Source organism: Zootoca vivipara, chromosome 14, assembly GCF_965207765.1.
Source record: "Zootoca vivipara chromosome 14, rZooViv2.hap1.1, whole genome shotgun sequence".
Lineage (NCBI taxonomy): Eukaryota > Metazoa > Chordata > Lepidosauria > Squamata > Lacertidae > Zootoca > Zootoca vivipara.
The window spans coordinates 23,988,221-24,004,438 of record NC_142597.1 but is presented as its reverse complement, the minus strand read 5'-3'; the positions used below and the strand labels follow the sequence as shown (position 1 = coordinate 24,004,438).

The following is a 16,218-nucleotide window of genomic DNA, read 5'->3' as shown; positions in this document are numbered from 1 at the left end:
CTCCCGTGTCCAAATCTTTTCAATTAAATTTTTTAAAAAGCCTTTCCCTTTACTCACGGTGTCCAATGTTTTCAAATCCTTTGAATCTGGAAAAATCCACTGCTCCACAGGCTGCTGGCTCGGAGCTTCACGTTGTGAGGGTAGCAGATTAACTCAAGGCACCACGTCTCCACTCCGCTCGCTGAAAAGGGCTTACCGGGGAGTGGAGAAGACAGAAAAAGGTGCTGCTGAGTCCCCACATCTCCAGAATGCTCAATCTGGAGCTCTTTTGGGGGTCCACGGCGCTCTCGTGGCTCCCCCTCCCTCACAGCACTAGAGAATCTCGGAGCTCGAGATTCTCCCGCCGGCCAGCAATGGCGGTAGACTGGAAGTCCAAAAAGTACTGAATTTGAATGTTGATTCAAGAGTCAACAATTGCATGACTGCCTCTTTCCATATGAACTTACCCAGTCCTTAAGATTATTTTCTGAGACCCTCCTTCGTGTGCCTCCTCTTCGATAGGGCCAGAGGGTGGCAAAATGAGAATGGGCCTTCTCTGCAGTGGCTCCCCGTCTATGGAATGCTCTCCCCAGGGAAGTTCACCTGGCACCTTCATTACCCACCTTTAGGCGGCAGGCAAAAATGTTCCTTTTAAACCAGGCCTTTGGTTGATCTTAATGACATCCGGCACCCTTTTAAAATGTAGCTTTTTTGGGTGGGGGTTATTGGGTTATTGCTTTTGGTTTGATTTTGTATGTTGTGGTCTTGTTGTGAACCGCCCCGAGACCTCCAGGCAAAGGGTGGTATATAAGTTGAATTAATAATAATATTCATTGTGTGGTGTAGTGGTTAAGAGCGGTGGACTCGTAATCTGGTGAACCGGGTTCGTGTCCCCGCTCCTCCACATGCAGCTGCTGGGTGACCTTGGGCTAGTCACACTTCTCTGAAGTCTCTCAGCCCTACTCACCTCAGAGTGTGTTTGTTGTGGGGGAGGAAGGGAAGGAGAATGTTAGCTGCTTTGAGACTCCTTCGGGTAGTGATAAAGCGGGATATCAAATCCAAACTCCTCCTCCTCCTCCTCCTCCTCCTCTTCTTCTTCTTCTTCTTCTTCTTCTTCTTCTTCTTCTTCTTCTTCTTCTTCTTCTTCTTCTTCTTCTTCTTCTTCTTTGAATCATAGAGTTGGAAGGAATCCTGAGAATCATCTAGTCCTATCCCCTGCAACTCAGGCATCTCAACTAAAACATCAATGACAGATGACCAATCCTGTGAAAGCTCTCCTTCACACATTCAACATTTGCCCAAATATATGCATTTTTATACACATTGTTTGGTTGGAGAACAGTGTTACAAAATTCGATGAAGGGTGAATTGTGGAGGATAGCAGATTGGTCTGGGTATGGATTCAGAAAGCGAGAATGATGCGGGTTTACCTCTGAAAGAGAACTGAACTGAATTTCTCCCCCACCTCTGATCTTAACTCCCAGCTGCCAAGGCTCTGTGCTGCACCTGCAAAATGGCCACTTAACAGTGGTAGTGATGGAGTCTGGGGCAGGCAGATGGATCCTGATCCCTGTGCCATCTCCATGCTGGCACAGTGCCGACGTGGAGTCAGGGGAACACGACTGGTTTGGTTGCACTGGGCACGGAGTTTGAGAGGTGCCACCGGGGGGGGGGGACGGGGACGGGGACGGACAACTATGATGTAGAATGGAAGGAGAGAGGCAGCGGGGCACTAAATGTTAGCTTTGTACAGGGTGCCACTGAAATTTGAGACCCCCAAGGTCCACCGCTGCACAGTGATCAGGCCCGTACTGTGTCTGATGCTGGCCAGTGCTGGTAGCGAGACCCATCGGATTCTGAGCTGGTGCAGTCCCATGCTAAGAACCCTCCATTTCAGGGCCTTCTGCCCGACTCCGCTGGCAGAGGTACTGTGAGTGTGCCTCCTGCCTGTTCAAAAGCCAGCTGAGCTGGCAGAAGCAAGGGAAGGGATACTGGAAGGGGAAAGGCTTTAGCTAAGTGGTACAGCATCTGCTTTGCATGTAGAAACTCACAGGCAGAAGTTATACGTGCTTCATTTATTTGTCGCCACCACTGATTTCAATCATATTTGGAAATTTTCCCATACCATTTTTTTTCAAAAAAAACTTTTACCAATAATTTTAATGCTTTCTTTTATATTGTTGTAAACTGCTTAGAGGTTTGTTTGCTTTTTACAATCAGGGGGTATATACATTTTTAAAGGGTGGGGGTGGATTTCAACCTAAGAAGTAGCACTTGTTTGTCTCCTTCTCCCTCCCGAGTCTCTTTTCCTTTTATGTCATGACATTTAGGTTGTAAGCCTGAGGGTCGTGACTATTTCATCAGTGACATCTGTAAGCCTTTTCTGTGGCTGAAGAACAGGATGAAGGTGCTTTAAACAAACAAACAACCAACAAATGGGGAACAGACATTTGCCCCTTCTCTCCCCCCCACCCGTGTGAGGTGGTTTGGGCCACAATCTGTTTATCTACAGCATGAGTTGGCTGCTCCTTTAAACATGCCCCTAATTATTAATCTTGCAAATCCTTACTCCTCTTTCAATTGCAGGCATTACCACTGCATTTCTCTTTTATTTTAAGAGCACGAGACCAAATGAGCCCTTTAAGCCTCGTATTGTTCCAATCCCTTTTTGCATTACACTCTAAGGAGGAGGCTAAATTAATTACAGTCCCCTGCCCCCCCCCACCTCTCATTTAGGTCTGCCTGAACTGTAGCTGTACAGTAATTAACGTGTTTGTGTCTGAATAAACAAGGAAGCTAGGTACAGCAAATGCCCTTCCATGGTGCTGTCCTGGGAGACAATCCATCCTCCAGATGTTGTAGGACTACAACCACTGTTAGCCCCTGACCCTTGGCCAGGCTGGCTGGGGGCTGATGGGAGTTGCAGTTCAGCAATATCTGGAGGGGACCCTGTTGGCTATTCCTGATATAAAGCATGCTCAGTGAGGTCCTGCTAGGGGTAGAAATAATGTGCTGAGCAAACATAGCATGCAGCTGAGAATGACCCAAAAGGAGCAACGGCGTAGCCATTGGTGGCCTGACCCCATTTGCCTTCGCTGCTCCAGGAAGGCAGATAGCACTTTGCAGCTGGGTAGCCATATCAAACCAAGGGAAATTCAGAACCATAACTTTCAGGGGTCTTCAGCTCATGTAATTAATCCTCTCGCTGAGTCACATTGATCCAAATACTAATTAATGGCTGAGCCTATCAGCCCTCACAGCACCATAGGGCAGCTAAGAAATATTGAGAAGCCACCCGAGAGCTCAGCTCTTCCAGAACATACGGAGGCAGACAGATTTTTGCTGCTGGGAGAAAAAATGTTTTGGTAGCGCCACAAGCCGCACAGTGCGCCGGGCAGGCAAGAGCATGCTTCTGCATTATCTCTTTGAAAGAAGAACAGGACAGAACTTCGACCCACTCTCCTTCCTTCCTTCTTCTTTTTTTGGGGGAAGCGAACTGTTCTATTAATGCCAATCAAATTGAGAAAATGATCAAATGAAATTGCATTTTGAGCATCATAAGCTGTGTAATGTCTATTCTGTTAAATTGAGGCCCGTAATTGCTTCTCTGCTGAAAAGATACAACAAAGGCAGCAATCATGAGATGTCATTATCCCGGACTAGAAAACCGGCCTTTGCAGGGAGGACTTCAAAGGCTTGTGGTTCTCGAATTGCATTTGGCTGCTATTGTTGGAGCGCAGGCAATCTTGATTAGGTGTTTACACGGAGGTAAGGCACAGTGCACAGAGAGTCTGAGTGCCTTGGTCTAGAGCCATTAAAAAACCGTACATTATGTTCCTCGCTTTGAAGTAAGGGGTTTACAGGGAGGAAAAGAAACTCAGTATGAGCACAGCGCAGCTAGATAGGCCCCGCTACTTCTCTCTTGCGCTCAAAGAAACTCATCATCGGGTTCTTAGGGAATCAGGCAGCACTGCAAAAGAAGTTGATGCTTTAGAAAATATGATCTGAACGAGGGAAACATTCACTTCAGCCCAGATTTGTACAGCCTGGCGCAGATGTATACCCATTTAACAACAACGGGAGTAGCAACAATAATTATAATTAGCATTTATATAGCTTTCCCCGCTAACTGTTCCAAGATAACCCAATCTTAAGGCTGCTTTGCACATTACATTCTTATAGATGGGCATCTTTCAGGTGGATACTCAAGGTCAAATTACATGTGGTTTAATGTTGTGTTTATCTGCCCCCTCCCAGGATGTAAATAGCAGCTGATGAAAGCCCAGATTTGGAGCAGAAGATGGATTAACCCTTTCCTCCCAGCAGGTCCAAAAGCAAGCAAGCAAGCAAGCAAGCAAAAAACCCTGCCCCCGCTCTGCAGCGTCCATTAACAAATTAAGTACGTTCCCATGAGTGTCGCCTTGGAAATAAGCCCCCAAATGTTACTGAGGGTGGGATTTAATGTTGCGCCATGACAAACATTTCACCTGTGCAAGCATTTGGGCTTGCCAATCAGGACAATTCCACCCTCTTCTCCCTGCGCACTGCTCCGGACACTCTCCAGACTCCCCCTAAAGTCAATTTTTTTTTGGGGGGGGGTGCACAGGCAAAGGAAAGCCCAATTGCACAAGCGGAAGTCCTTGCGTAGGGCCTCTGCTTGATGAGGCTTGTTAGGAGAATCCTGCCCAACCAACCCCCCCCCAATGGTTGTAGTCTACTAAGAGGCTAAGTAGCCTGTGTTTTCAGGCTGGATGTAGAGGAGAGGGTGCACAGCCTATTAACTTCTTAGAAGGCTAGTAAAATAAATTAAAGGTAGCCTTTTACCTAGTTGGCTGAAGAGGGACCAATCAATTTATGGTATCTCTTCTCCACTAGTTATGCTCACTTTTCCATACGGAATTCCAGGAGGGTGGTTAGAGGCAAAGATGTGTTAGTGCTATTGGACGTCTCCCTCCCAATGCAAATGGCACGAGCCGAAGGCGGGTGGAGTTGTCTACTATTTATAGTGTTCACAAAGGCAAGACCACAGACAACATCCATGGGACCCATAAACAGTGAAAGAGGGAGTCAGTGCTGTTAATAGAAAGATCAGCGCAAAATATTTCAGCAAAATAATACATAAAAATGCAACTGAAACTGAGTTGGGAAGAAACGTGTGAAATAGACTCATATTGTAGCCAGATTACCACGAAAGAGGTTGAAAATACAAAATCCCCTTGTGAAGCTAATCTAAGATTTTTATTTTAATTGTTTACATTTGTATTTATATTGTTTCATAAGCTAATACTTTTCTTAAGGGACACGTAAGCTGCCAAGCATGAAAAATCCCTTATTTTTAAGTTGGATTCGACAAACCGGTGAATCAAGATACAATCTGGAGCTCTCCTCAACTGCTCTGCAGTAAATTCTTCTTAGATTCAGCTGCTTATGGGCTCCGCTGACTTTGTCTGTGGTTTGAGGGCTGCACAGAAACATGCCAAAGGAAAGCTCATTCTTTTAACTGCTGCCTTTAACCAGCAAACAACAAATGTATTTCCTTAGAGTAGGTTTTGCTGAAACTCTGTGCCAATTAAGGTGGCATTATGTTATGCCAAGATTTAACTTCCAGAGGCTAACAGCATTAATCGATTTGACATGCCAAGAAACATAGCTCCATTGAGTTGATTGCTAAATATGTACAAACCACAAAGTATTCAAGTGAAATCTGTTGGTGGGTGATTTCTCTCTCCCAGCACCAACACTTATCATCATTCCACATTGCCAGTTATTTACTTATGGGTTCTTTTCCTTCTGCATTAGATCAATAATTCAATTCTTTTGAATAGGTTTGCCTATACCAGTCATTAGAATGTTAGAGGCATGCTATCAACGCAGAAGAATTCAACCTACTCTTGCGTTTCAACCTCTGGAAATATTTTAACCAAGAACTATTGAGAATGGGTGGATTATTATTATTATTATTATTATTAATAATTACAAATAGTTATAATGGAAAAGGAAGTGGGGAAGGAAGGAAGAAACCATAGCCATATATTTCATACCCTAATTCAATGATGGAGAACCTGTGTCCCAGACAGAGGGACTACAACTCCCTTCAGCCTCAGCCAACATGGCCAGTGGCCTGGGATCATGGGAGTTGTAGTTCAGAATCACCCACCCTGTCCTAATGCTTCATAAGCATAAAAAAAACATTTGCACACTTACTTGGCAGTATGGCTTACTGAATTCTGTGAGACATACTTTCAAGTAAGCATGCATAGGATGGGGCCATGAAAGACCAATTTACAAATGAAGTGGTCCCCGAGTTTGAATCCTGCCTCTCTTGTAAATTCACTAGGTGCCCCCAGGCAAGTCATTCTCTCAGCCTCAGCTTCTCCCATCTGCAAAATGGCAATATTAATAATGGCCTACTAGGAGGTGCACCAAAGAGAGCAAAAATAGTGGTGTTCCAAAGGTGGGTCCTTCTTGCTATGGGAGATTATTCAGAAAAAGTGTTTGTACATTTGAATTTTGCTGCATAATTGCTAAAGCTGCAGCCCTAAAAAGGCTAAACCACATATCATTATAATTACTTTTCACATTTCAAAAATAAAGACCTGTTATACTGGAAACAGAAGGGACCCAGATGGCGCTGTGGATTAAACTACAGAGCCTAGGGCTTGCTGATCAGAAGGTCAGCGGTTCGAATCCCTGCTATGGGGTGAGCTCCCGTTGCTCGGTCCCAGCTCCTGCCAACCTAGCAGTTTGAAAGCACATCAAAGTGCAAGTAGATAAATAGGTACCGCTACAGCGGGAAGGTAAACGGCGTTTCCGTGTGCTGCTCTGGTTTGCCAGAAGCGGCTTTGTCATGCTGGCCACATGACCTGGAAGCCTCCCTCGGCCTATAGAGCGAGATGAGCGCCGCAACCCCAGAGTCAGTCATGACTGGACTTAATGGTCAGGGGTCCGTTTACCTTTCTACTGGAAACAGTGGCACATTCTTAAAGGAAAGATGGTGCTTAAAGGTAAAATCTGCGGGATGGCGTGACTCTAGGCTACAGCACACATATTCCCAATTCTGCAGCAGTGGCAAATATAGAAAAATCAACACATCCTTTATCTTCCTTCATTCGAAGTGAGCAATATTTGCCCCAGATGAATTCCATATGCAAAACCTGCATTTCCAAATATTGCTGTCAGGAAATGAAATTGCCAGGACTCCAACTATCATTAAAGCATTCCTTCAGTGCCCCCTAGTGTGTGAAGAAGTTTATGTCAAGTTCTGGAGATTAGGACTGATGTAATGTAGAGCATCCTTCAAGGAAATGTCTGATTTGGGAGTATGTAGGGGTTGAAGCATTGTCTGTGAAAAGGATTTCATTTTGTCTAGATTGTAGCTTGATTTGAGAAATCCTTTTCACAATCAATGCATGTTTTTTATATGCAAGCACATCTACGTCATCTGCCACATAAATCAGCACTGTGCCATCCTATACACATCTACTGAAGAGCAAGTCGCAATGAGTTCAACCGGATTTACTCCCAGGCAAACCCCCCCCCATCTCAAAAATATGTTAATAACCCTGCACTCCATCTGGTGGAAGTCCTGGTGCTAATTTATTAATTTATTGTATTTCTATCTCACCTTTCTCCCAAGCTGGGACTCCAGGAGGCGTACAACATTCTAAAAACATTGTTATGAAATACAAAGTGATAAAAATAAGCTGGTTAATTGGGCAACTTCATGGAATGCAAACCCTCGTTTTATTGGATGGTTTGCAAATGTTGCATTGCACACAGCACAAATTAAATAAAATAAAATCTGAGACATGAAGTGTTTTGAACACATTGACATGTAAATAATTGCTAAGTGCAATTATCGTTTTATTGGATGGTTTGCAAATGTTGCATTGCACACAGCACAAATTAAAGAAAATAAAATCTGAGACATGAAGTGTTCTGAACACATTGACATGTAAATAATTGCTAAGTGCTGTCAGAATGTTCTAAGCAGAGGTCATTCACCTACCTCTCCTTCATGGTCTTCTCTTTGCTTTTTACCATGGCGCTGAAGATATGAATTGTTCTCTTGGATGGCTAGTCCCAAAGTGAGCTTGTTCTTTTCTACGAAGTCCTTCTCAGGCCTCGGTTTAAACTCTTTCATCAGAGTAGAAGAACTGTCGCTGTGTATACTAGAACAGCTGTTATAATGGCAAAGAACTACAACTTCCTGTTCCTTGTTATACAGACCACAAGATCCATTGCTGGCCTTTGCAGGCTGATCGCAAGAGTTCAAGAGATCCCGGTCAAACACAGGTGGTCTGTTTTGTGGCCTTTCCTGGCGCTGACGATGCCTGTATATGAATCTGAACATGGAAGGGCTGCCATTTGAATCGAGGGAGAGAACGGGCAAGTCTTCGTCTTCCTCTGGGGGAGAGCCATCTAATTTGACAAAGCCTGCTGCCTTTTTATTATTCTTCCAGTTGGGATTATATCTCAGCTCTGAATACCTGTCCACGGTTTCCTTTTCATTACTAAAAGGAACAAACGAAAAGGAAGTTTTGATCAAGAAAAGCATCATTTTCAAAGGCTTCTTGTTTTACAATCCCAGTCATGGGCGCTAACTGTTATAAGAATTTTTAGGTTCAGACGCAAGGAATATACCTGGGTGTGTTAGTGCTTACAAAGGCAGGTTATGGTTTTTGCGACAACCAGAAAGCAAGTTATCTACAGTCACTTGAAACAATTGTTCCATTTTTGATAAACAGCAGACGGTGACCACCAGACACTAAAAATTCACTTGTTAGAAAACTGCTTTGAAGTTTTTAGGAAAGGAGACAGAAACTTAAGGATATATAGGAATCTCTCTGCAGGAGATTCCTGTAGCCAATCAGAAGCCGTGCTGGAAGGGGTGGCGGCCAGAGGCGCCCGCAGCTTCTGATTGGATGCAGGAATCTCCTGCAGCCAATCAGAAGCTGTGGGCGCCTCTGGGCGGCGCCCCTTCCTTCCCGCTGAGCGGCGGCGGCCTCAGAGGAGGATCGCCGCCCGCATCCTAAATGGAGGCGCCGGCCCTGGCTACACGGGCCACATGCCGAGGTCTGGCGGGCCGGATTTGGCCCGCGGGCCTTGTGTTTGACACCCGTGATGTAAATTATTCAGTGAACTTCAGCCATAGGAGTCAACTCCATACAATATTTGAGAGGGATGCCCCCCCCCGCAAGTTGATGAGCATTGCCATTCAAATTGTGTGTGCCCAGTGTCATGTGATCAATTATGCAGGGCGTGGCTTTCCTGCCCCCCCCATATTTTATTCAAGTTGGCACCCCTGACTTCAGCTAATGCCTGCAGCTGGCTAGGCTAGGGACTGGAACACACTATTAATGTCCCTGCAGGTTTAACTGGAGGATGGTCCAAAACCAGCCATGATTATTCATGAATGCAAATGATATGCACGCAGGAGAGCTTTTCTGAAGTGGCGCAAGCCCAGAAATATGTCGCACTGGGCTTAAAACAATGGAAACACTTCTAACAACAGAGTGTGATCCTTGCCAAGCTCATTGTATTGAAATCCAAGTGCATGAGCTCTGCTGCACCGTGCTGTCTATCTAGGGTCAACCTGGTGAATCCAAATGGGGGTGAATAGATTCATCTTCAAAACAAGACAAAAAGAGGGTCTCTGTCGCTCTCTCTCAGTAATCCTGTGCCCCGCTTTCTCTGCTGAATAAGGGTTATATGGACTCTCTCTGGAACAACAGATGTAGGGGTTCCACTTCAAATTCCGAGCTCAGAATAGAGGCAGACAGGAAACATCACAGGCACAGGGAATGATATTTGTCTCCATTAATGGACTCCACCTGAACACGTACTGTGATAATTTGGAAGAACATAACATCAAATTTCCATTGAATGAAGAGCTTTGTGCTCTGTCAGAATCCCCCTCCCCACAAAGGCTGGAGCATGTTTCCTACACAATTAACATCCTTTCCCACTTGCAATAAAATGTTCAATAACTAGCCACTTTGCCCATTGAGGAGGTGCACCAAAGCGCACCGTTAATAATTTAACCCTCTTTCCTTTTTGCCATGTTTGTTTCTAAGCGGAGCATGAAAATGGATTGTGTTTATCGTTTTTTGATTCAGGCTTAATTTAATCCTTTTAAACAACAATTATTTTGCATTTACGCAGCATTAAGCCTTCAGTGCACGCAACAAATCCAATTTCTATTTGCACAGAATGGGAAAGTTAATGCACCTCTCAAAGTAAGCAGGGGAAACAAATAACCACTCTGGAATTTTTTAATTTGCCATTTATGCAGTTATTGAATAAAAAGGGCAACTATTTCATTGGCACGTCCTCACAAGTCCTTTAAAATTTATAGCGCCTTCTAGCATAAGCAGATACCTTAAAAAATGTGATTGAAGGACTCTACACACTTGAAACCAATAGAATCGAGGCCCATTTTACAGCTGGTAACTTGCCAGTGAGTGCAAGTAGTCTTGTAAGCAGTCTGTTTGCCTTGCTCAGCCAAGAGATGACCAGAATGTTATTTAAAAATATAAAGGAGGGCAGCACCAGTCTTCAGGCCAGAGAAATGAAATAAGAATGTTGTATGTATTTGCAGAACAATTTTCCAGTACAGCAGGGTCTTTGTCAAGGACAGCTAAAAATCAACTCAATACATCATGCAAACAAATGTATTATGGGAAAGAAGCTTGGGATCCTCCTGGTGTTGTTGAAATTCAACTCAACTCCCACCAGCCCTGGACAGAATGGCTAATAGTCAGGGATGATGGGAGTTGTAGTCCAACAACATCTGGAGGGCCACTGGTTAGGGACCCCTGGGATAAAGATTGTGACACACTGTGCTGTTTAGGCTACAATCCTCTACATGCTTACCTGGGAGGAAAACTTATCATTGACTTCAATAAACTTAATTCTCATGTCATAGGACTGCACTGTTAAAAGCATTGTTTTAATGATACCATTGTGATCTTAATGTTAACAAATATGTAGAACAATATTCTTAAACAATATTTAAATCTCACTGTTCTATTAGCATTTACAGTTACTGGATTATGATAAAGAAAAAAGTGTGTCAACTCTGTTTCTATTGCAGTCGTACCTTGGATCCTGAACACCTTGGTACTCAGACGTTTTGGCTCCCAAACGCCACAAACTTGGAAGTGACTGTTCCCATTTGCAAATGTTATTTGGAACCCAAACATCTGATAGGGCTTCCGCAGCTACTGATTGGTTGCAGGAGCTTTGTGCAGCCAATTGGAAGCCGAGCTTTGGTTTCCGCACGTTTTGGAAGTTGAACGGACTTCTGGAATAGATCCCGTTTGACTTCCAAAGTACGACTATATTTGATAACACAAGAGAATGTTCTACTTAGAAATATTGGTCACTAGAAGAAAATGGAATGCTTCTGCAAACAAATACTGTATAGCAATTTTCTTCAGCATTTTTAATTTGCTGGAAGTATTTGTATACCACTGTTCAGGTTCCTACCGTAGGCTAATCCCCCTTAAAATATTAAGGGAATAAAATAAACAAAAAAATCAAGGTCATGTAAAGGACCAGGTAAATGAAAACCGGCAGATTAAAGGTAATCAAAACTTTGAGGTTCATCTCTATAGGTGCTTTTAGACCATCACTATTTTTGTGTGGGATTTAGTCACATGCCAGCAAAATTCAGGTTGTTCGATTAAAGCTGATTTGGAGCTCTTGTGCAACAAATTCTCTTTCCCCTCCCCAAATTGGACCTTTAATGAAGAAGAGAAGTGACAGAAAAATGTACTGGAAAGTATAGCATAAATTTTGCTTGACTGCATTGCCTAACTTCCCTGCAAAGAAATCAGGATCAATGCACAAAAAACTTTGAGCAAACAAACCAGGCTAAATGTTCAAAAAACAGTCATCAAGAAGCAATCTTTGATTTTCACTTCTGCAGAACTGCATGGAAGCAGTAGAGTATACCGCGATAACGTATTACTTGGTAAATGACCATCTTGTCATTCACTCTATGTGATTAAAACCAGGCTCAGACAAGTAAAGGAGAATAGGTCTCAGCAGCCACTAGCCATGAAAGCTAAATGGAACGTCCATATAAAAAAACACACAGTCTACAGTACTTCAGGAGACAGAGGAGGGTTGCTACTTTCATGGTCTGCTTGTAGTCACTACCAGGTCTCTGGACTAGACAGATCTTTGCCTGATCCAGCAGGGCTCATTTTAGGTTTGTCCTTATATTTTTAACATGCCCTGACTGAAAACAAAAGTGCAGGAATGCCTGTACTGTACATTAAAATGCAAATGCTTTACCTTGCATGGCTGCAGTTTTCCTTTCCAGAACCACTTCTGCTTGGAACTTGTGTTTCTTCTCCACCAGAGACTTCTTCTCCTCCACCCAGACATTTTTCCTCCAGGCTGTCTTCATCTAAGCTGTTTTCGTCTAAGCTGTCTTCTTCCAGCTCATCACCAGACTGGCCCACCAGCTCTTCACTTTTGTGGATCCGCTTCTGAAGTTCAAGCTGATATTGAATCTCCTGAGCAAGGCTTTCAGAATCAGAGTCACTCTGTGACAATCCTTCAGATGCCGTTTCCAAAAAGGAGTAATGGATGTGTGGCCGAACTAAACCATTTTGGGATAATGGGCTCCTTGTGTTCATGGTGCAGGGGAAAAAAAGTTTCAGAATGAGCAGAAAAATCCACTTCACGTGTGTGACCCTTCTGTAAAACAAAGTAAGCAATACCCTAATTATTGCTGTCTGCTCTGTTTCTGAGATGGCTTACAATTATATGGAAAAGAGGTTTGTGTGTGGACCATATGATCCCAAAGACCATTTCAACTCTTCACATTTCCAACGAAAGAAAAGCCAGCATTTTAAAATAAGCAAGTTTAGTGTTTTCAAGATTTTACTTTGAAAGCTCAGAAACCCCTGGAATCCTCAAGGTTAAAAACACACACCCAAGAATAGCCATTCTTTAATTTTTAAAAATGTTTTCAAGCTAAAATGTGGAAGGTCTGAAAATCTGAAAGTTGCTTGAAAAATGACCAAGCCTTCTAATGCAACTTGCAATAACCGTATATTCCGGCGTATAAGACGACTGGGAGTATAAGACGACCCCCAACTTTTCCAGTTAAAATATAGAGTTTGGGATATACTCGCCGTATAAGAAATACGACCCGGCGTATAAGATGACCCCCGACTTTTGAGAAGATTTTCCTGGGTTAAAAAGTAGTCTTCTACACGGGAATACACAGTAATTGTTTATATTCAAGTCATGTAAACACTGCATGTAAAAAAGGGCATTACAGTCTTGATCTATGTTTTGTGTTCGCAACAATGGGCCTGAACTGTTTTTGTAGGCAAAGACTCCTCAGCAATCTCAGTGGCCTTAAGCACAAGTGATCAAATGTTACTATTACTTTATCTAAGGCTGTGTATAACCCCCCTCTGCATCCATTACACACTCCATCACTGGTTTTGGAAGCATCGTACACATCAGGGATGCCATCTCACCCTCAGGATTGTTGGTGCTCACCCCATACATGCAGGTGTGTGCAGGTGATGTCTCGTGTCCGCGTTGTAGTAGCAACGGTGGCTCCTCTCCCTCCTCCTCCTCTCCGCAGCCAGTGAGGCACCCTTTTCTGCAGGGAGGGGTTCGGGCTCAGAAAAGGGTGCCTCGCTTGCTGGCCGCAGAGGGCAGAGCTGGACCGCTTCTGTCTCGGAGGCAGCGCCACTGCCACCTGCCAGCTTTTTCCATTGACTTTGTGGGTGCCCAAGCACCCATGGCCCCCTGGAGTTGGCTCCTACAGTACATGGCTTAGCCGCAATCCATATCTATCCCGCATCTATCCTGTTGTTTCTTGTGAAATTCTGCCTTCTGATGCATTCCCCCCCAAAACCAGCTTCAATTTGAATTGAGAAAAGAATGACTTAGCTGCACTTTAAGCTAGTAATGCGCAAACAGCCTAAGGCTGGAACACCTAGGCCTATGTACGTAATCCCCATTCTACAACATAGGAGTTAGTATTCCTGCATAAGGACCACTCTGTACTTTCTGGAGTGTAAACGAAAGGAAAGCAGTATGTGGTTCTGACCACATTCCTCTCTTTTTCAATGGTGGGGGAGAGCAATACCATTAGAAGCAGCCATGTAAATTGACCATCCTAAGGTCTCCTTGCCTGGAAAAAGGGTAATATCTATTTGGTCTCAGGGCACAACACAAATGGAATAAAGAAGACATCACATATGTGCTTCTTGCAATAATTCAGGCAGCTGGTATCATAAGTTATAACAACACATTTAAATATATTGATATCTATTTATTACTTTTAACTGTGTGCCTTAAACACACCAGTCTTCCAGGGCAGCTAACTCAACAAGGCAAAACAGCAACAGCCCAATACAAGCCACCACTGCAAAACCATAAGACAAACTTTTATACACACATTTTTCTCCATGTGGATCTGTGATAAACCCTATGAGTCAAACCGGCCCCTCCAACCTTGGAGGGGTGGGTGTCCTCTGAGCTGCTCGTTGCCCTCCTTCCACCTCTAGGTCCATTTAATAGCTGCATGACTGGCAGAAATTCAACCGGGGAAGCGTTTTCCGCCACTGCATCCAGGAGAAGCTGCTGCACCTGTTGGACTCATTGCACCTCCAGCAGCTGGCCAAAGGGTGCAGGACTTCGAAAGGGGTGCAGCTTTTGTTCCCCACTGGCATCATGCTGAAAAATGCCCACCCCGTTTCCTTCCTGTCTCTTCTCAAGTGATACCTGCCTGCTTCCCCCCCGAACCCCTTTCCCTTTTTGCTCCCCAACTACCTTTTAGCAGCGACGCCGTAGGCTATTCACAGAACTACTCTCCGCAGCTCCCGCTGCTCCACTAGCGCCACGTCTCCATAGCAACGGCACACAGATACACAAACCTTCGCCCCGCCCTCTCCGCTCTTTCTGGGCAGCTACCAATACTCCGTAACGGGGGGGGGGGTTGTTGTGAGAGCAACGTGGTCAGGACGGAATGGTACCTTCCGACCCAAGATTGCGGAGGACGTTGAGGATACTCAGCTGGCTATTGGGCGACTTTTGTCTCTGCGGATCAAGATAAACTGGTGGCAGCGAAGAATTTTAAACATCTGGCAACTGAAAATTGAAATAAGCAGCCACGACGATGCATTCTATGTTTTAAATTGGATAGTATTTAATTTTCGTCTGCTTGTGTTTATATATGTATGCGTTTTGTGCACGAACCCTTATAGTTGGCAGCGGATACAGATTGATACTGTACCTGTCTTGGCAGAAATGGAAATGGCAGGAGCAATTCCCTTTCCTCTCTCACAATAGGGAAAAGCCTCGTTTAAAGCCCACGTGGTGCACGGCAGACTGGGCTAGTCCAAGATATTTCGCTGCCTGAGGCACAACAGCAAACGGTGCCCTTTTTCCAAGTCAAGGCTGCTCCCACCCAGATTATTTTAGCACCTGAGAACAGAAAACCTTGCATTTGCCTCTCGGTGGGGTTAAAAATAAAATAGCAATACATTAAATAGCTTAGCAATTTTTGCCATTTCATGACACCCAATGTCAGCTACCTTTGTCACCCACCTCACTCTGTCTAACAATAGTGCTGTTCCCAAGGGCAATGAACAGCATTGTCCCACAGCCCATTGGGCTCGGAGGGGGAATGACTGGTCCTAGGTCACCCAGGACCATAGCTGTCAACTTTTGGATTTGAAAATAAGCAGCCTCACCTGTCCCGGGGACAGTCTATGGTATATCTAACAATTCAGGATAGCAACGGGAAATGACGCTGGAATAAGGGAATTTGCAGCAAAAAAGGGGAAAGTTGACAGCTGTGGCTTGGAATAAGGGAGTTTCCCGCAAAAAAAGGAGGGTTGATGGCTATGCCCAGGGCCTCCTGGGTTCTTTAATGCTTCTAGCAAGTTCAAACCACAGCCTTGGTCAGACACCAGATAAGTCAGTTCAGCTCAACTCTCTAGGTCAGGCATGTCCAAAGTCCTTTTTGGAGGTCTAATCCGGCCCACCAGTCAATTTAATTTGGCCCCCGTGGCAGTATATGTCCTAGGGTAAAATCCTTAAAAAAGCTCAACAACTTTGGCCGGCCTTCACGCATGTCATGTTCACTTCATCAAATCTGGCCCTCTTTGAAAAAAGTTTTCTAGGTTGTGCTCTAGGTAGCCTCAGTCTTCCCATCTGCAATATAGGGATAATTATTCTGACCTGTACAACATTGTT

The 16,218-nt window shown here is 44.3% G+C and overlaps 1 protein-coding gene across 3 annotated transcripts in view; it reads right to left on the bottom strand.

Annotated features, from left to right (window-relative positions):
• JHY (junctional cadherin complex regulator) overlaps positions 1-14,882 on the bottom strand; it is a 31,707-nt gene extending 16,825 nt beyond the window's left edge. Inside the window, exons 1-3 of one of the 3 annotated variants that reach the window (XM_035140007.3) lie at positions 14,791-14,882; positions 12,283-12,690; positions 7,988-8,492 (exon numbers count right to left, since the gene is read on the bottom strand). In XM_035140007.3, the coding sequence (XP_034995898.3) occupies positions 7,988-8,492; positions 12,283-12,629 (852 nt within the window). In that variant the 5' untranslated portion in view covers positions 12,630-12,690; positions 14,791-14,882. Of the gene's footprint in view, positions 1-7,987; positions 8,493-12,282; positions 12,691-14,416 lie in introns of all 3 variants that reach the window. The other 2 variants (XM_088657810.1, XM_088657811.1) reach the window with 2 other exon arrangements.
• Between the last annotated feature and the right edge of the window lie 1,336 nt (positions 14,883-16,218).